This window comes from Lytechinus pictus, chromosome 11 (assembly GCF_037042905.1).
Source record: "Lytechinus pictus isolate F3 Inbred chromosome 11, Lp3.0, whole genome shotgun sequence".
Classification (NCBI taxonomy): Eukaryota; Metazoa; Echinodermata; class Echinoidea; order Temnopleuroida; family Toxopneustidae; genus Lytechinus; species Lytechinus pictus.
In genome coordinates, this window is record NC_087255.1 from 5699974 (window position 1) to 5722454 (window position 22481).

Sequence of the window (22481 nt, forward strand, 5' to 3'; positions counted from 1 at the left end):
ACATGGTGTACCGTGAAACCTACTACACTAATATAAAGGTACTCCCACTCGAGCTCCAAATGAATGATACACACACATGATAAAAATCTAAAATATACGCATCGATTCCTTACTCTGCGAACAGTTCCGGATGTGCAAAGAAGTCGGCGTACATCTCCAGTAACGACCTTGTCTCGAGGATGAATGTAGGAAGAACAACCTTGGTAAGGTCCATCCCCAGACGAACCTGAGAGAGAAGATGGGTGATGATGCTACCGTGCTTCTGACAGTCAATGGCTGGAACACAAACGTAGGAAATTAAAGATAACTTCCAGTTGTGGTAACGATCTCAAAATGAGTTCGGACGAAATCCAATAAAATGACCACACAAGTGTTTGTATGTATAAATAAATGAATAAATAATACGTGCCAAATGACTCTGGAAGAAAATACGTAATCGCTGAGAAATGAACGAAGTAAACGCGGAACTCAATCAAATGTTGGGTATTTTTTCCAAGCAATAATACATTGTCCCACATATGCTTTTCTGTGTTAGTGATCATCAGAATTATCGGTTTTGAGCTAAGATTTCATGATTTCACAAAGATGAGTTTACATTAATGTACTAGATATAGATATGTGATAAATTACGTGACAATTAACCTTGATTTAAAAGACTTTCTCATAAACTTATTGTTTGCTGCAACTACATGTACTTTCTTTTACCTTTAACGAAGGTAAAGGGAGATTTTGCCATCATGACAGCCAGCCCCCCCCCAAAAAAATTGTATGCATTGGGGTGACCACCTTTCCTAAAGTCCCCCCCCAACATCTGCCACGAACAATATCCAAAAAAATGAAGAAATTCAATTTTCTACATACAGCAGAATAACTTTTTTACAGCACTAATTGCTCTTTGCACAAAAAACTAGCCCTCATAATGAAAGAAATAGCTGCTAGAAAACAAGCACTATTTCCTACCCCGCAGAGTTTATATCTTTCTAATAAAAAACTGATACAAACTATCTTGTTTTTCTATTATACAATGATGATATCCAAAAATCCATATTTTATTGTTCGAAATAGACATGAAATGAAATATGCTGAAAATTTGCTTTGCCCAACTGATTGTTGGCCTGACAGCCGCCAGATCGACGAGGCTCTATCCCTTTTATCGTTGAACATCAAACAGGGTAGCAGCAATTCCCATCTTTTAATGTCTTTTGGTCTGACGCGGCCGGGGGTTTGGACCCCCGACCTCCCGGTTGTGAGATGGACGCTCTACCAACTGGGCCAACACACCCATATGGATTCCAATCAAATGATTGGTTGAAATCAGTCATGTTACCAGTATTTATTTCAGCTAAGAGAAAAATCTACTAATGACTGGTCTTAATGAATAGTTGATGATGAACAGCATTTGTATAGCGCCATTTATCTGTAAAAAAAGAAAACATTCAAAGGCACCAGCTCCCCCATACGTCACACATTATTCACAAAGTTGCTGGAAAAGATAGGTCTTTAGTTCTATTGACCAGCCCTTTATTTTTCAAGATGGAAGTTCGTTTATCAAATACCAAGCAAGTATCCACATCTTTGTCTAATATAATACACATAACTTTGCTTGGGTAATAGAATAATTACATACACTTGTTAACTTTGAAACAGTTCAAGTGATTGAGAACATTACCACAATTGGGCCCCGTCTTACAAAGAGTTGCTATTGATCCAATCAACCTCAACTATGGAAAGCCAACGACGTCAACATAAAAAATGCATGTTAATTATCCAAATATTTCTAGATATGATGTATATTCATGCATTCATATTTTTTCATAAAAATTTAGTGTGCTCTTTGTTTACAAAGGACATTGTGCAAATTTCCTGCAGAAAAAATTACGACATTGATGGATTTCCATACAGTTGAGGTTGATCGGATCAATCGTAACTCTTTGTAAGACGGGGCCCTGGAATTTACATAGGCCCGTATTCTGAAGTCGGGTTTGATTTAAACTCTGGTTTTAAGTTGTGGTTTAACTATGGAAAGCCAATTGTTACATAAATCTCCAACAGTAGAGATTCGATGTATCAGCTCATTTGACTCCAAAAACACTATTAACTGCCTGGGAAGGATAAGTACATGTATGACAGTTGTCTTCACCATTAAAGAATTAGTAAAGAGCACAGTAAACATGAGAAGCATTCACTGTAAACAAAATTTTGAAACATTTGGCTTCCCATAATTTTAGCACAGAGTTAGACCACAGTCGAAGTTAAACCTGACTTCCGAATACGGGCCTTTGAGTATACGTACCATCTTGGTCCATTTCTTCAGGACAGCTATCTTGTCTTGCTCTAGTCTGCAATCTCCCCTCAACCTTCTCAGCATTTCTATGGAATACTCTAATTCAGTCCAAACAAAAAGTAACAGTGAATAACAATAATTACACCATATTGGTTTGTAGTAGCTTATAACATAGTCATTATTACCCGATTACTAGATTTCAGCAGCTTAGAACATAGCTATGGTTATCATGTTGCCTGATTTCAGTAGTTTTTTTTTAATAAGCTTATATTTATCCCATTGACGCATTTCAGTAGCTTAAAACATAGTTATCATTGATCATACTGATGTTTCAATAGCTTATAACATAGTTAAAGATATCATATTGTTGTACTCGGTAGCTTAAAGCGGTAGGAAGAAATTCCATAAATGCTTGAGCGTCTAGGTAGCCGAGATAAAACCGGGGTATTAATATTAGCAGGGCCCACTGGGAGAACAGTTTTAGGAACTGAAGTGGCTACCCTGGTTGAATATACCATTATCATTATCATCATCATCATCATCATTAATATTATTACTATTATTACTACTATTATGTATATTATTATTATTACTATTATTATCAATATTATCATTATTACTATTATTATCAATATTATTACTATTATTATTATTATTATTATTAATATTAGTATTATTACTAATATTATTAATATTATTATTATCACTATAATTATTAATATTATTATTATTAGTATTTATCATCAATATTATTATTATTAATATTATTATCATTACTATTATTATCACTATTATTATTATCACTATTATTATTGATATTATTACTATTATTATTAACTAATATTTAAGAGACTTACTTGTCATTGTCTTCACCCTCTTGGTACTCGTCTGCATCAAAGAAGTCGTCTTCATCGGAGCTCGAGTAGGAGAGGGCGGGGATCTCTTGACGGGGGTGCCGGGTCATAGAGAGGGGTGCAGAGGTCATGGGGGACGCAGTGGCCGCCATGGTGGGACCGTGAAGGGTCCGGTGAGGCATGGGTGCTTCCAAGACTTCTTCAGCGGAGTCTATGCTCGCATCAGGACTACCTGTTGATGTGATATCATTTGATATGATTTGATTTCTTTCAACTTTATTTGATTGATTCAGAGCTTCATGTGATTTCTATGATCGACTTGACAAATCTTGATTTGACATACTTTAACTCGACTAGATTTGATCTGGTTCCGTAACACACAAAGGTTAGCAATTAATCACTAAATGAAACGGTCTATCAAGATCATCATGTGCATGGGCATTTTTGCTCAGTAGACTGACTATGAACCAATCAGAATCGTTCTTTCAAATTAGCGATTAATCCCTAACCTTCGTGTCACGGAGCCCTGATTTGACTTGAAGTGACTGCTATATTTTAATTGAATTGGACCTGATTTAAATATATGTGATGGATGTGACTTGACTTGATTTTATATGATATAATATGACGTGACTGATATACTCTAACTTAATCTGATCTGATCGAATTTGATATGATTGAAATGTTTCGACTAGAATTGAATAGATACATAGAAACAGTAACTGAAGCTAAAGCTGGGATAATAATAATGCACCTCGAAGTATATTTTTAGATACATGTAGATGGCGCTATATAATGCCTATTAATACCTTTCTTGTGTTGTGAAGGCACGTTGGCAGTGGTAGTATCGTCGTCATCTAATAACATCTCTGGCTGAAGAAAACCATTCACAGGATTCAATGTATTCTGAAGAGGGTGGATGGGGTGGGGGGGGGGGGGCAAGAATAAAAAAAAACAAATAAGAGGAAAGTGAATATTCTCTATGTGCATGCTATTAAACACATTACTTGGGAGTCTCAAGCCAGAGCATTGGCTGATTTTGATGTTGTTGTTGGAGGCACAATTTAGTATATTGCCTAGTCCCAAAATTAATCTGAGTTTACACAGATGATTCAAATCACATTACTGGCATACCTCTAGTGGTCTCTTAAAAATTGTAACTTTCTAGAGCTTTGGTGCTATTATACATGTAGTATTGAGAGTAAAGAGTATTTTACCTCTATAAAATGAAAAAAAAAAACAATAAATGCCCTTCAATTGAAATATCAATTGTAAATCCTTATGGTTTAAAATTTTGCCTCTATACAAAACGATCCCCCCAAAATAGCAGCCCTATGCAAAAAATATCAAATCAGTATATCATTATGGATTAAAATGACATCATCTTTCCCATCATAATAACATACTTTTAAACTAAATATATTCAAAGTGTATACATAGAAGATGTTATTTTGAATCACTGCTTTAACATACACTGGAAAATAATAATAAAGAGTAGAATGTAAAAATAACATACAGCAAAGAAAAAAAAAGAGATATTGCAGAAATTGAAGCATGCTATGCCCTATCATGTTAACTGTTAAAATAAGTTTCTTATAAACCAAAGCAGATATTGATCAAGAAACATTGCAAATCAATTGCATATTGCAAACTAATAGCTTGTACAGATATATGTTAATGAGACACATATAACGTGAGAAATATTAGCGAATTTTAGCAATGTACAAGCTCAGAACATAGCCCAATGACAATACAAATTTATATTCATTGTAAATATGAGTCTGCACTTCAGCAAATGATCTCAGATACTGTATTTGTAAAACTCACAGAAGAAATGCATTTCAAAGTCAAGAACCATGTACTGTACATGATAGAATTATCATTTGGCGAATAAAATTAACTCCTTCGGTTAGAATTCAAATATATTGTTTGTTTGTTTGCTTTTATTAAGTACTGCATTCAAAATATCAAGTGTGACATAATTGTATGCAATACCGGTATATAAAATAAGCCATAACATAAACAAATATATAAAAGAGGATTAACTTGTGACATTACAGTGACTGTGCATGAATAAACATGTCTCGAAAAAAATAATCTAAAGGCTAGAAAACCTCATTAAATTTATAAAGTAGAGAGGATAGATGTAGAAAAGACAAAAAATCCATCCTTTGTTTCCATTTCAGTTTCAATTTTTAAAGCCACATGTATGTATTCATCAACTAATCTATTCAATTGTCTGTTTTTATTCTATTCAATTGCATACTGTACCTGCACTTTAATAGTTATTTCCATATTAATTCATTTGATGATCCAATTTCAATTCTTTCATTCATCCACTCTGTACAAATACTGTACTTCGACTCAATGAGCAGGTCAAGGCAAATATTCTAGCTTAATACATGTGTACGAAAACAACGTGAATACAAGAAGGGACAGTATATAAGATGAACATTCCAAATTCTACACTTGCAAATGTCTATGTTACAATGTGTACTAATACTAGTCTTTCAAATGCTAAATGCTATTAGAATTTCAATCCCCTCAAAATTTTTGTATCAACACACCAAGTACTGCTGGTAGATGTATATACGTACCCTATATAACACTATCAGCATTCCTATGTGTCATCATCGTGTTACAATCTCTGTATCTTTGTACTTGTCATTTAATGTAAATCAAGGTGGAATGTGTTTGCAATTAAATTGAATCAAATTCTGTATTAAGTTTGAATCTTAAAGATTTTAAAATAAATCCATCAAGAATGAAAAATAGATCTTTATCGATTCAAACTAAATCCAGAATTTGATTGGTCCCTCTTCTACACTTTGATTCCATAAAAAATGTAGCAAGCATGAGGCCTAAAAAAAAAAAATGAATTTTGGCAAAATGCTTTCTAGTTAATACTCAAACACTCAATGAGGTTTCAGAGTTAAAAAGGTGGTGCTGGTGTTGGAGCAATACATGTACAATCATGTACTACCGTTGTAGCACAAGCCACAACAGTAATCTTAAATTCAGGTCAATGCTCAGACTTTAAAGGGGGAGTGAACTGTGTGTGGTCTCTCATTGACTGTGTGTTATAAATACATAGTCTTAAAATATATGTTTTCAGACATCTACTAATACTACAGAGAATAAATTGACCTATAATTGTATTTGTATAGAGAAACAAAAAAGTTTTGAGAGGAAAAGTAATTGTTTTGCTACTTGGTAACATAATTATTGCGGTATTAATGTATTGAGTAGTTGATTAAAATTGTTATCATTCAAGTTGGTCTATATTACTAGACTACACTAGCATTATGGGTCAGGAAACTGGCCAGGTATGAGTAGTTGAGGACTCGAGATGGCGCTATTGGTTTGTATCTGCTTTAAGCTTTTAATATCACAGAATTTATGTGTAAATTGAACTCTGAATTAAGTCAGTATTCATGCTAAAACGAGCAGGTTCACATCCTCACACCAAAACCAAACCCTGGTACATGTACGTATATCATACTCTTAAGTTATTGTAATCACCCAATAATATATCCCCCACATCGATTTATTATTATTTGGTTTATTTTTTATTTATAACAAACATGCATTCTGCAACATACAAATCAGTTTACAGACTTCATTTTGGAAATGGTCCATCTGGCAGCCTCCCCGAAAAGGTGCTTACTGTACATATAGAGATGTATAATGAAAATCACCAAGACAGACTTGTGCAAGTATAAGATATTCATGTACACGTAATCAAAATTGGCAGAATTGGCACAACTGGAAACTTTACAGAATATTTTGAATTAATCAATATTCAAAGAATACATATAAAGTTGCATGCAGATTGCAGAAAAAAAGGTCAGTATAACACACCACACTGGAAATGAAAAAATTCAAATAATTGTCCAATTATAGATACAAAAATGCTTAGAAATGTTTATTATAGTCAGTTATTTGTAATATATCAAATTAAAATAAAAAATAAATCTTTGTTGCAAATAACTATACTAACTACACAAAAAATATTGCACATGTATTAAAAATGAATCAAAGTTTTGTTTATCTATACAATGTGATGTACATGTTTTTTGAAGAAAAAAAAAAGAAACATGGAGGCCTTGATAACCATATTTCAAATCATTATTCCTGTAATTATATTGTTTCCTTTTAAAATTTGATGAGTTTAGTGTCTAAAATAGTAAAAGTTAATAATATATTGTTTGAGCATCATAATTATAACTTTTATGATCATCATGGTGAACGGTTACCTAATTTGCAATAGTGATTGGACTCTTCTCTAAGATCATGTGCAAAGCAGTGATTCTTTTTCTTAATAACTCTCACAATGATCAATCTAACTATCAATTCCCTGGTATAACTACATTGTAGCTTTAAAGGGATGGTCCGGGCTGAAAATGTTTATATCTAAATAAATAGAGTAAAATGCACAGAGCAAAATGCTGAAAATTTCATCAAAATCGGATAACAAATAAACAAAGTTATTGAATTTGAAAGTTTATCAATATTTTGTGAAAACAGTTACCATATGCACATGGTCATGATGAATATTCATTAGGTGGGCAGATGATGTCACATCCCCGCTTCCCTTTTTCTTATGTTATTACATGAAATCATAAATGTTTCATTTTTTCATACATGTGTAACTGATATGTCTCCTTTATGATAAAATAAGTTGCAGCAATAAATAACTAATGCACTTAATCAGTTGTCAATCCAATTGTTTAAGTTCTTGGTTGAAAATTTTTGAATAAACCTAATTTCTTATAATAAAATACAAAAAAACAAGTGGGGATGTGACATCATCAGCATACCTAGTGAATATTCATAAAGACATGCCTAGACTGTCTCACCGGAATACTGCAAATCTTTAAAATTTAATAACTTTGTTATTTGTTACCCGATTTTGATCAAATTTTCAGCATTTTGCTCTGTGAATTTTACTCTATTGAGATATAAACATCTCCAGCCTGGACTATCCAATTAATAGTGATAATTTTAGTATATTTTCTGCATTTAGAAGCTAGGATTTATTTTACTGGGATTTGGAGAGGGTGCAAGGAAGGTTTGCAGACCGCAAAGAGCTTGAGCAGCAAGTTAACTTTGATTCATTTTTTTTTCGTTATTTTTTTTTATACATACTAAGGAGGGGAAACCATTTTGACACAGGAGGGAGTTCCATTCTCAACAAAATTTGGATTAATTTACTTACTTCTGTGTTAACTGGAAGAATTGTGTACTGTACATGGACAAAACCAAAATATAAGGCTCAGATTCTCACCAGAGTTTGGAATACAATGTATTGATGAAAATTGAAACAGGTAAAAACAATATCATCGGTCGCAGGGGAGGGGTGGGGATGGGGGTATTTTACAAAAGGGTACTTCAATGCTGTCTTTTTAATAGTGTCATACAGAATGTACGGGTATCAAAGATGAAAGAAGATATTGAACATTGAGAGAAACAGTGTAGAGGGCTCTTGGCATTAGGAAATGTTTCCTAAAAAATTAAATACTGGTCGTATGGAATAATAAAAAATAGCCCATATACATGTACATGTAAAATGTACTAACTATGATATAAAATGTACTACAGTAATCTTAATGATAAATCAAATAAAGAAAAACTTTGTTTGTATGTGGGTGAGGGGAGGGGTGGGGTGGTTGCAACTACAATTTACACTGACAATTAATTCATTTCTGGAATCAATTGAATCAAGACCCCCCCCCCCCTTTCCCCTAAAAATCTAAATTATAATGAATGGGGCTGAATGAGTATTTAATAACTCTCTATATACATATACACTGCCTTTTTGATAAACAATAGAAATGGGGAATCTTTCATTCTTTTCTATTATAAAGTAAACAAAACTACTTTACATATTTATGTACATGTAATGCAAACACACATTTGATGATTATCACGACTGCATATTTCTCTCAGCTCTAATCTATTAATCAGGCACACCTTGCAGCTATTCCGCTTCATCAAATACATGTTCTTTTTCTATCTGTTGTATACACATTCATATTCTCTGCACACACATGACTGAACATGTTTATTGCCCTTGTGTTTGTCAAAGAGAAGAGCATATCATATGCAGATTGGTAATTTCTGTATCATATTTGGGCAAAAACCACAACTTCTGTATCGATCCATGACTTGACATCCTGTCCACATTCCACCCTGGGGGGGGGGGGGGGGGGGGGGGGTCAAATATATTGCTGTACACACGCGTGACCAAGTAATTTCCAAACACCCCCTAAACGAGTTTTTCTGTGTGTGTAAAATAACCCCCTAAAAAAGTTTTTCACAGGATTTATTTACACATTTTGGCCCCTAAACAAGTTGTTGCCAAAATATGACCTCGGGGAAAAAGCTTGGGAAAAAAAAACATACCCCCTAAACGAGTTTTTCTGTGTGTGTAAAATAACCCCCTAAAAAAGTTTTTCACGGGCTTTATTTACACATTTTGGCCCCTAAACAAGTTGTTGCCAAAATATGACCTCGGGGAAAAAGCTTGGGAAAAAAAAACATATCCATAAAACACGTTTGGCTAGTCTTAAAAAAAAAAAGCTTTGGGGAAAAAAACATACCCTAAATACGTCTGACCCCGCGATTGACCATTGACCAGTCTTTCAAAACTTTTATCTTTTTCTTGAAAATCTGTGTTTTTGATACCCTGAACGAGTCCTAGCGCAAACCGCGTCCAAAACTGAAAAAACGCCCCTTTAAACGCGTTTTTTTGGTCACGCGTGTGTATACAGTAATATACCTGTATTTGACTGGCCCCCCGGGACATTCCAGGGCTCTGTAACACAAAGCCTTGTGATTGATCGCGGGGATGGTTTTTAATATTGATTATACGTAATAATCAATACAATCAATCAATAACAGAAATCATCCCAACGATTAATTAAAGGGAGAGTTCACCCTGAAGAAACGTTTGATGTTAAAATAGCAGAAAAAATGATCAAAAATATTGGTGAAGGTTTGAGGAAAACCGTTAAAGATTAAGAAAGTTATTAGAATATTAAGTTTTGGATTTGTGACATCATATAAACGAGCAGCTGCCCCATATGTTATGTAACATAAAATGCATGAATTTCATTTTTTTAATGGTTCCTGATGACTTATTTTTATTTTCTTTTCATGATTGGGTGAAATGATTTGAATATTGATATACAAAAGGTACAGTAAAAACATTTTCAATTTTCTGAAAAAAAATTATTTCATTGATTTTTTTACCATTCGCTATATGGGAATGCTGCTCGCATATGACGTCACATATCTAGTAATTAAAATCCTAATTAGTTTTTTATTCTTCGATGGATTTTTCTCACACCTTTGACAATATTTTTATTATTTTTCTGCTATTTTTACAATAAACTATTTGTCAGGGTCAACTTCCCTTTAAAGCTTTACGTTATGGGGCTATCAGACCTTAAAAATGTGAAGCCACTGAGCAATATCAAATGACAAACTATTCTATTGTATACAGTATTGTAACAGCCATGTTTTTCCTTGCACTATTCTTGACATTAAATTCACATGTATATCCTTTGACAAGGCATAGATCTATATTTGCCGCACTCAACCCAGGTGGGTGTTTCATACAGCTGTTCGTAAGTTACATGTAAGAGTGACTTTAAGAACGACTGGTGATCCTTTCTTGTGGTAAATGGTATATTCGTAGGCGATGGTTAAGCGCATAAAAAAGGTTCACCAGTCATTCTTAAAGTCGCTCTTAACTTACGAACAGTTTTATGAAACGCCTAACAGGTGAGGTAACTGGGTATCAGGCGGGAATTTATTCCTTGAAATGCTGAGAGCATCTCATTGGCACCTGTGCTAGAGCTGGGGTAATAATTATGGTGCGCCAGGCCACCAGCGTCACATCTGACAGACAAGAACAATCTTTAGAACCAATTAATCATTTAACCCATTTGAAACTGAGCCTGGATATATGCGAGCTGGAGTCTTTGGAAAACATGTGTTATAGCGAAACCATTCACTCTCCAACAGGTGCATTCAACCTGTTATTGTAGATATATTGTCTTTGACACCGTTCTCACTACCTTCCTAAAACTAGTTTACTGGAAACTAGTTTAACGTAATGAGAACAGTCGAAGCGATCTTCCAAACCAGTCATAAAACCACCTCGCGATGTAGTTTTCAAGATCGCTTTGCTTCGTTAAACTGGTTTTAGGGTAAGGACACAACTGCTCTTCAGGAAGCGATCTTCGCACATTTTGAGCGCGCTACTCCACACACTGTGTGTAGAATGCCTAAGCTGCGGTTTTGAATTTTGCGCGAAACATGTCACCCCACTGAGAGCGTTCCCATAGTAATAGTAACAAGATCGCTTTATGTGAAGTGATTTTGAAAACCACTTTCGGGTGATCAAATAGGAACGCTAACAAAGCGATTTTCCAAACCGGTTTCCAGTACACTAGTTTTAGAAAGTGTAATGAGAAAGGGGTCTTTGATAATTTATTTATCATAAATGAATCATTTCAGAGTTTTGGATCTTTAAGAAATGGACTTTTCTTACCTTTGCTACCTGGAGTAGAACGATGGCCTGCTTCACTGATTCGATCATAGCCTACAAAACAAGAAATCAATATTAAGTCTTCTTCATTACTTCAAAATAATAACAAATGATCAGGTGATCTATGTATTGAACAAATGGTCATAACATGTCAGCATGTCTCATAGAACCAAACTGTATGAACTGACCATTTATTAAACTTCCGGGGGCCCCTTCTTAGACTCTTACAAGAGTTATGATTGATCCGATCAACCTCAATGATATGGCAATCCATCAACTTCATAATTGTTTTCTAATTTCCTTTGTAAACAAAGAGAAGAACACTGAATTTTCAAAAAAAAATATGAATGTATGAATATACATCATTCACATTTAGGAAATATTCTGAACAAATATGTGTTTTACGGGTTGACGTTGCTGGCTTTCCATAGTTGTGGTTGAAGGGATTAATTGTAACTCTTTGTAAGACGGGGCAAAGGCCTACAGATCAGTGGACAATACAGACTGTTCTAGAAAGGTTTTTTTTAAATAGCGCATGGATCACTTTCACTAGACGCAGTAAAACAAAGAAAGCTTTTTTTTTTAATTTGCCTTCAGTGCATGTCTATTGCATATGTCATGTAAATGTAGCATGAAAACCACCTGCCTTTCTTATCAAACTTTGAAAAATTAATCCTCCATTCAGATGGAATATAAGGCTGCATAGCTCATATAATACAAAGTTACAAGATGATTTCAATATAATCATCACATCGACGATCATCATCATCACATTTACCTTCCCATTTTCTCGCAACTTCTCATGGTGAGTCCTTTCTTCCGCGTTCTCCAGCTTACTGATCCTATCCTCCAGACTTTCCACCTGTGCGATCAAGATCTGTAGGTAGGCGTCGGCCTCAAACAGCTTGCGTTCAAAGTCTTGGACAGAGGGCGTGGCGAGCGGGAGGGGCAGTCCGTACTGTGGTTTATAAGGAAAGGGAGAAATTATTGTGATAATTGTTTGTTTGCTTGCTTTTATTACTGCGTTCAAAATAATACAATATCAAATTTGTTTACATAATATGAACAATATGATCATAATACATAATGAATACAAAATAATGATGTGAGCATAAACTTCACTTTTTAATAATAATACTTATAATAATTAAAAAATTTAATTACTGAACGCAGGAGACCGCCATTGGGAGCGGTTAAGCTTGAAATTGATAGCGCCCTCATTGCTCTTCTCCTCCTCTATCCTCCTCTCCTCCACCACCGCACATTCTCCTTATCCTTTTTCTTTTCCATCTCTTCTGTTCTTTTCCTCATGTCCTCTTCTTCATCCCCCTCAAACTCTTTCTCCCTCCTCCTCTTTCTCCTTCTCCTCTTCCACTCCCACATCTTCCACTTCGTCTCCCACCCCTACTTTTCTTCTTCCTCCACTTTCTTCTCAGTCGGTAGAGCGGGAGTTTCAGAATCAGGTGACCCGGGTTCAATTCCCACTTGGTGCGCTAGTGCCTTTTGGTAATAAAGGCATTCATCCTCATTAGCAAGTCCCACAGAGAGGACCTTCAACCATCTGTCCTCTGGTTGCTTGCTTACAAGCATTTATACTTTCTAAGCAATCAGGTTGAAAAAAAAACACCATTTACCATCTTTCTCCTCCCTTTCTTCCTCTAACGTTTCCTTCTCTATTGTATAGTTTTGTCTCCTCATCCTGTTCTTCCTCTACCTCCTACTCTATCTCCGCCTCCTTCTCATTGTATTATTTTACATCCAATTTTGATGATATTTACAGCGTTTGATTTTTCTCTATTTATTCAAATCAACATTTTTCTGCGGTGGACTTGATCTTTAAATTTGTAACTTCCCCATATGGCAGTGCTTCCACTCTTCCCGAAATCCAGGAAATTCCGGGAAGTTTTGCTATTTTCCAAGATCATTGCGAGAAGTGACAAATTCCGGGAAGTTATCATTTCCAAGAATGATATTATTTTCTGAATATTATGTCAAAAGCTTTCTCAAAATTGGATCTTTGTAATTAAAATATCAACATTTTTGCTTGCTCGCAATTCTTTTGCCCGAAATACGTCTTTGGTCATATTTCGCCCCTCAAAATGTTTGGCTCATAACAGCACTGGGACCTATATTTCATCTTTTTTGTGTGTACATGTAGAAGAGAAGTATAACATCTTATGAAAGAATTTGTACAATTCCAAGATATTTTGTAAAATTCCAGTAACTTTCAGAGTAAATTCCAGGAGGTTTTGTTTTGAAAAGTGGACGCACTGCCATGTGGCTTGCTGCTGGTGCTTTTCAAATTGGGTGTAGCTTATGGCATAGTGACTATAATAGATTACCTTGTCACTACTAACATGTCCATAGAAAAGAAACAGCTGGATAGATTTAATGTTAAATCACAGGCATGAGAAAAACTTAAAGGAGAACGAAACTCTTGGAGCAACTTAGCTTTTGTGAAAGCAGAAAAATCAAAGAATAAGATCAACAAAATTTTGAGTACCTGGTAAAATAGGACTAGCAATAGAAGAGTTATGAGCATTTGAATGTCGAGATCACTAATGCTATGGAGATCCTCCCATTGGCAATGCGACCAAGATCTATGATGTCACAGATGAACAACTCTCCCCATTTGGACACTGAAAATATACACCAGAACATCTCTTTTTGCTCATTCTAATCATATGACAAACGATTCATCAATGATATAATGTTGTGAAACCCCTGTACTTGTCCTCTCATAAAGAGAACACCTCACCTTGTGATAGACTCTATAAAAGTGAGAATATAAAGTGAAATAAGTACTAAAGTAATGAGGGAGTTGTACATGTGTGACATCACATATCTTGGTCGCATTGCCAATGGGAGGATCTACATGGCATTAGTGATCTCAATATTCAAATGCTCATAACTTTCTTATTATTCATTTTTCATTCAATCTTCCTCAAACTTTCAACAATATGTTTCTTTGATTTTTTTCTTTGATATGGATTCAGCTGGATTCAAGGGTTTCATTCTCCTTTAACAAAAGTTCTAAAATAAGAGTTTAAAAAAGAGTTTAAACTTACATACACGTGCATTCCACAGTTGGCTTTTTAAAAAGCTTTATTCAGAAGAGTCAAGGTTTCTTTTAAGGAGATACACTGTAAGCATTCTTTTTTTCTTTACTTTGTCTGACTCAGTGATCACATGCATCAGTGCGTATAATCTCTGTTTTCATGAGTTTTGTTCTTTTATTATAGTAAGATAAGCCTGGAGTTCTACCCAATAACTTTGCTTCAATGCTTAAATACTGTAAGCAGCCCATCAGCCAATGGGGCTTATCTACTCTCAATATCACCTTCTCATCTAGCTTTTAATATTACCGGTTTCATTATAAATTGATAATTTTCTTTAATTAAAAAAAAGTTACACAGATGATATTGTTTTCAACTAGTGACACAAAATTTTATGATTTAAAGAAATGCTCTCTAATGATGGATAGGCGTAGGCTGTAGTGCTTAAGCTGTTTTCAAGTAGACCTCTACAAGTGAGATTTTTAAATATAAAACATGTTTAAAAATAAAATGAAATAAGCAAATCACTTGAAAACAGACTCAATTATGACATGGTCTATAAATACCCTAATTTCCACTTGGTTTATAAAATACACCCACTTGGACAGTGCACTGGGCTTCCAGCCAACTTGTTGTCTGGTTATTGTGCAAAACCAACCCAAATCTTGTGCAATGAAAATTACTTCAGGCATGAAGTACATTTCATTGCACAATGTTTTGGTTTTGATATTGCTGGCAGCGAATATGCCAACATAACATAACTGATTCAGAATGGAATTTCTTTGCCAAGTAAAACTGCTCCACATGTATTCGAGTGATATACCACTTTATATCCTGAAAATAATTTGCCTGACATGGCAACAATCAAGAGTACTGATTATCCCAATTTCTATTCTTCTCTCAGCAACATATTTAAACATATATGTACATGTTATACAAATAATGAATGTTTATGAGTGCAATGGACAGAATAGTGAAAGATGAAAAGATCCATTCAACGAGGCAAAGCTGAGGCATTCACCGAACGAAGTATTCTGTCCATTGCACGAATACAGGAACATTCATTATTTGGTTTATATGACACTTAAAACTAGATTATTTTTCATAGGATATTTATCGGTTTCGATGCAAAATATGATCATGCAGTGCAAGCTCGGTCTGTTGATTGTCGCGTACAATGCCCGCGTCGCATGCAATGGACAAAATCGTATGGATTCAAAATTGCACAATGAATGGATCCTAAATTGCACGGTCGATGACGTCATTGTAAAATGGTCCGAATGATCGATATCAAACAACCAATCAAATGCCAAGGATCTATCTAGGTGTCATATTATACAGATATTGCCTGTACCTAGAGTTTGAATATAACATTTCCTCTCCCCGACGGAGTTATATTTTTCCCAAGGGATTATATTTTGCCCGAAGCGCGCAGCGCTGAGGGAAAATATTCTCCCGAGGGAAAAATATAGCTTCGGAGTGGAGTTGAAATGTTATGTATTAAAACGATAGACCAGGCAATATCTGTTATATTATATAGTCTATATGGATTCGCCATCAGAGATTGCCTTCATCATCTGGCCCCAACCCGAAATTCTTGCTACAGCTCTGATCCGTCTACGTCATAATAGAAAAAAAAGGAAAATACATCAAGCGCGTTCTTCATGCAATCGACGCATTAACACTAGCGCGTACATCAAATAAACTACATGATTACGCAACTTGTAAGCAGCGAGTGACGTCACCTTAGTGAATATAACGCCGCAATTGAAAATACAACGCAGTTATATTCACTGAGGTGACGTCAAAACCTCGAATATACCAAAATGCGATCCTCGCAGCTATGATCACGTGATGGCGTATTGACCTATCACTGATTCGAATCTACATAAGATATGTTTATATAAACATGTATACTCTGTCATAAAAGGTAAACTTCAATGAAATATACATGTACTACGCCTAACAACAGGATCTTCTCTATACATGTATGTTACAAATTTCAGCAATGGATTGCAAATTGCAATTCATTGACGTTGCTTCAATTATCATTTTGGAAGTGCAATTTTACACATTTGAATCATTAATGTGAATTTGAATTATACATCATATTGTTTAATAGTTCTATATATTTGAGAAAACAAATACTATACTCAATACTGTATGATAATGTGTATGTAATAAAAAAAACTAAGTATACAATGTATAGTACTTAAAATTACTGCAATTCATCCACATGTTCATGTATATCTGTATCAAATTTAAAAGGAAAGGTAAATGTACGTCATTTTGTATATAAATGTCAAAGTATAGGCCTACATACAGTACAAGATATAAAACACGCAGACAACATGCAGAATTCTGTAATGAGGAAAGAATGAATGAAATATAGTAAAAAAAAATCATATTACCTGACCCTGATCAAGCTAAAACGTTTATATATTCCGCAATCTTTAAAATCAAATACACTGCATTCCTAATTCATCCAGCACAACTTGATCAATAAAATCATGCAATGCATTGCGAGTTGATTCCCAATTGTCTATTCCAGCATATTTTCCACCCCTCTCTCTCTCTCTCTCTCTTTCTTTCATGGGTATGGAATTCCTACACACAGACACACGCTACAAGGGGTTTACTAATGGGATGACCCGATGATGATGCGATCGTGACGTACGAGGAAGCTCTGATGAGCCGTGTGAGTCATCGCAGCATGCTATATATATTCCCCTCCCATCTCTCTCTCTTCCCCTCTTCCTCTCTCTCTCGCCTCCACTCTTGCCTGTCTGACTGTCTCTCTCTCTCTTTATCTCCCCTTGTTCTACATGTATTTTTTCTCCCCCCCCCCACCGTCTAACCCTTTTTCCTCTTTTCCCCCTCTTCATCACCCCTCTCTCTCTTTAGGAGAGAAGCAAGACTCCTATTTTCTGTGTCATTATTTTGACATTTTCGTTCTGTTGCATGTATACACAAAGTAAATGCAGTGAAAGCCTGGTTTCTTCTGATGACGCATTATGTATCTAAACCAAAACTTGTTGTGCACTACTGTCTGCCTTTCTGCTCAGTTCTATCATGCCTGAATAGCATCTTTCCAATCGCCCCCACCCCCCCCCCCCAAAAAAAAAAATAATAATAAAATAAAATAAAATAAATGAATAAATAAATAAAACAAATATTCAGAAAGATATCCTTTCATAACAATCCACTACAATACTAAACAAAACTAGAATTTAATTCGTCATGCGGACGAATTAGGTGGTCTGTCCTTATTGTCGGCATCATGATCACTATCTCCATGTTCATGTAGATCAATATGATCATCATGATGACAACGGAATGTTCATTATGGATGGAATAGTTGTGAAAGACGGGAGATGAGGGGAGATGATAAAGCACTGTGAAAAAGGTCCGACTGACAATTGAAGTATGAAAAAAGTATAATCTGTTTTATCTTGCTAAATTTTTACTTTTATACCTTTTAATTGTCATAAAGGATCATGTACGAGGTGGTAAAAAGAAAAAAAAAAGGAAAAAAAAATCATCTTGTTCACCCCAGGAATCGAACCTGCGCCCCCGAGGACGCTAGTCAAGTGCGTTATCCATTGAGCCACGATATTCCCCATAGTAATTATACGTTCCCATAGAGATTACACGTAAGGAAATTTGAGAATTGCAAATCCAATTTTGCAAGCGAAAAACGGGCATGATCTCGGCATCTGATAAAAAAATGGAGGGCACATTTCCGAAAGCTTAGAATCTCAGCTACAACATACTACAAGCTCAGGGATAACTAATAAGAAAAAATGGAGATATAGCTCACGAAATAGAGGAATGTAGAATCTAGTTTTCAGAAAAAGTCATGTCCCATAGAGATTACACGCAAAATGAGGAAAAATGACATGCCTCTTTTCATCGCTGTTTTACGCCATGATGCATTTTTCAAAATGAAAATTCATGATAACTGAGGAGAAAGAATACATTCTAAACTACAACATATCGAAATCTGGGCGAAAAACAATCAATGTTTACGGAGTTATGATCAAATTTGATGACGTCATTTTAAAAAAAATGAAATTTTCAGTTTAGGCGCAAATTTGATGACGTCATGACCGAATTGAGGGACAATGGTGACATGAAATCAAATCTACAACTCATACTCATCGATATATGAAAAAAAAAATTGGGGTCAACAGACTATTTAAAGAGCTACAGTGAATTTTCAATAGACATGTTTTTGCCCATATATGGCCTGTAGTGAGAGCTCGCGCGCACACGTGCTGCAAAATTTAACGGGTGTTAATTTCGTTATTAATGGTTGTAGAAGGTTAATCAAGGTATCAAATTGCTCAGAATTATATCATCAATGCAATGGTATAAGAATAACGGTGTTTCTGCGTTGTGTTAAGGAGTTACACGTGGAAACGCGCGCACATATGTGCGCGCACGCAAATTTTTGAAATGCTTAAAATGACCTGAAACGTACCCAAAAATTTTCATAGGCCATTTGGATAATTTTTTTGGCTTTGTTGCGCGTGTACGCACGCGTCATGACCTTTACATGACCTTGACAGATGACCTTTGACGTGAAGTTTCTTTGATGTAAATATGGTTGATTATTGATGATCCGTTATGTTGATATGATCAAATTGAGAATTTTACAAAATGGCGCGTAGATGACGTCATCATGACCAGATGACCTTAAAAAGCTTATTTTGCCGTCTCTATGATAGACTCTATATATGACAGAAAAATCAGCCAAATTGATTCAGCCATTTCGGAGAAAAGTTGGCGACAATCATAGGTGCTAAAAATAAATAATAAAGAAATAATAAAGAAAATTCTGACGAAATTAAGAGGTGATCTGTCATAGACAGACCACCTAATAAATAAATTAGAAGCTACAGTAGCTGCCCAATAAAAAAAAATACCCTAACAATTATGAGCACTTGTTCAAGCCTCAATCTATCCAAGTTATACTTACGCCTGCTTGAACCAGAAAAGTTATCTTGCAAATTATCATGCAGAAGACTTTCAAATTCTTGAAGCAGAAAATACATATATTTTGCCTCAGACTGTCTGTGTAAATTCTGGTACATGTAATTCCGAAAAGTAACTACTACTTCTTTTATATTCAAGGGTATTTTTTTTGGGGGGGGATGTTACAAGAAGGTCTACTATTGCTTCGCACTGGCAAAGCACACCATAATGAATTTATACTTAATAGTGTTTTGACATACATGTAGAGTCACATTCTCCGGTTAAAAACAAAATAATCCTCTGATTTGCTACTGTGTTCAATACACAGAAAGGGCAGTAGGGAAAAATACTGTCTACAGAAATTCCTATAATTTTATCAAAATCAATATGCACAAGTAGAAACAAGGCCCTTGTTTCATAAAAAGTATCACATAAAATAATCCTATGACAGATTTTCTCTCAGCCAATAAAATACGAGCTTGTAACAGCTTTTATGAAACAGGGTCCATGTCAGGAAAAAAATTCAAAACAATTGTGATAATCCTTACCTTGGCCATGGGTATTTTTTCCTGCAGATATTCACTGTACATTCATAGTATCTTCACCCAATTGTGCATAATTCACAAGCAAACATCAGCTTTTCTATCCACCATGCATACATGTATGTATGAATCCAACCAGCGCCATTAACGGTAAATATATAGACCAGTATGGTAGTGGCAAAACAAAATATTAGTACATGTATGCAAGGTACATGGGAGTTGTGTTTACAGAGACACCAAGGTTCAGGAGCGTAATGACAAGTAAATATTGACTAGCATCGTAAAAAAACGAAAGAGAAACATACACCAAGGTAAATCCCGGATAAACCCTATTGAACATGTGATCTCAAAATTTGGCTCATACTTTTGAAAGTAGGGATCTTAAGGGCAGTTTCACTATCCACGATTGACCATACATTCTTTTACTTGGCAGGGAATCAATTCAGTGTTTTTTAAATGTTGTGCATTGTCTCATTTTGCCGATGAAAGAGGGGACTCTGGATATAATTCATGACTACTGTACATTTACATGTAGGATTACTAGTATCACATAAACTATGAGGGAGAGCACACAAACGATTCACAAAGCATTTTCATAATAATTGGCATTTATATAGCGCTTTATCAATCTACGACTGTTCAAAGCGCTTCACAATTATTATCACCAGATCACTGGATTCATAGCATTCCAAGCAGCCTGTTAGGCGCACACATGCTATTAAAACCAACCACAATGACAGTTGTTTCCTACCGGTACCCAATTAGCACCTGGGTGAGAGTGGCAATGTGTGGATTGACGCCTTGCCAAAGGGCGCTAGGCCATGGTGGGATTCGCACACACGACCCTCTGATTACAAGGCGAGAGTCAGAACCGCTACACCACGGCGCTTCCACCAATTTTAGGCTCTAACGAGTAAAGACAGCAAGTATGCCACAATCACTTCGAATGGCAACAGCTCCGGTCCTAAACCGATCAAACTGTCCAAGATTCTTCACCCAGAACGCAACAGAGTGACAATGCAGTCTTGTATACAGGCCCACTAGAATGATAACAATATCTCCTACAATGCATATCACACATAAAATTGCCACACCAAAAAATAAAGGGATCATTACACTTTGAAAGACATTCCAGCTTCCCACTCTCACTGGTATCCATGCTTTAACATTGAAGTGAAAATTGATCCGAGGTTCTTTAGTTGAAAATTTCATCATCAAACCAAAGTTTTAAGTCCAGATTTGTCCCCATGAACGGGGGTAGCCGGATCCACCTCACACTTTACAGCAATCGCCCCTACCCCACTCCCTCCAATTTGCCCGAGTAAGTGCACCCTCCATCCTCAACCCAACCCTCCTACCTCTTCTGCTATCACAGGCCTAAATAATTTCCCATAGACTTGTGTTTTAAAGTGGCACTTTAAAAAATTCATAAAAAATAAGGAAATTCGAGGGTTGAATGTTTACTACCAGTGGATAGGATAAATGTCTGACATTCCATATCTGACCAGAAAAGGGTACCTCGACCGGCTCATTTCGAAAATAAATCGGCATTTATGAAGACTACTCCTGACATGATCAAATTCATCACTTGAGAGAGTAAAATGGCCCTAATTCTTCCGCAAGTAAAAAATAGTTCCAAATTGGCGATATATCTTTTCAATTTGGAAAAAGGAAGTTCAGTAGGTACCCTCCCTTGAATCAGTGTTAGATTTTCAGTCATATTCATTCATTTTTGTCAATCAGCAATATCAAATTTAAAAATTGAGAATGGGTTGGCTCGAATGAATATCTTTTGCCTGCCAGTTGTGATTAGGCCCGTGTAACCTTCCATGACTTCTTTTTCTTCTTAAAACTTGAATATCTATAAACATGATTATTACACAAAACATGCAAAATAAGGATTATCATCTTACCTTCGGAGCTTGTTTGTGTCTCAAGACGGTTTCTTCTAATGCTGTGACCCACTGCTCCCTCTCTTCTGCACTTTGCGCTGGAGAAGAATGCAAGAAACACAGCATCATGGTTGATTTGTGAATATTCAATCAATCAATCCTCACATCATCTAGATGCACTGTGGGGTTCGTTGGAAGTAGAGTTCACTTCGCAAAAAGTTGACAGAGTTGAATCGCCACTTGGTCTAATCCCACTTGGTCCAATGTACATTTGGTCTTATATTCTTATCCCATCAGTGAACAATTTTAATATTTCAAG

At 35.5% G+C, this 22481-nt stretch overlaps 1 protein-coding gene across 4 annotated transcripts in view; it reads right to left on the minus strand.

Annotated features, from left to right (window-relative positions):
* The window catches only part of LOC129271424 (oxysterol-binding protein-related protein 9-like), a 52048-nt gene that overhangs the window by 20561 nt on the left and 9006 nt on the right, over nucleotides 1–22481 (minus strand). For 2 of the 4 annotated variants that reach the window (XM_064106492.1, XM_064106489.1), the window contains exons 3-9: nucleotides 22184–22260; nucleotides 12474–12653; nucleotides 11699–11749; nucleotides 3948–4044; nucleotides 3142–3370; nucleotides 2294–2382; nucleotides 114–276 (exon numbers count right to left, since the gene is read on the minus strand). In XM_064106492.1, the coding sequence (XP_063962562.1) occupies nucleotides 114–276; nucleotides 2294–2382; nucleotides 3142–3370; nucleotides 3948–4044; nucleotides 11699–11746 (626 nt within the window). In that variant the 5' untranslated portion in view covers nucleotides 11747–11749; nucleotides 12474–12653; nucleotides 22184–22260. Of the gene's footprint in view, nucleotides 1–113; nucleotides 277–2293; nucleotides 2383–3141; nucleotides 3371–3947; nucleotides 4045–11698; nucleotides 11750–12473; nucleotides 12654–14763; nucleotides 14876–20276; nucleotides 20301–22183; nucleotides 22261–22481 lie in introns of those variants that run through there. The other 2 variants (XM_064106490.1, XM_064106491.1) reach the window with 2 other exon arrangements.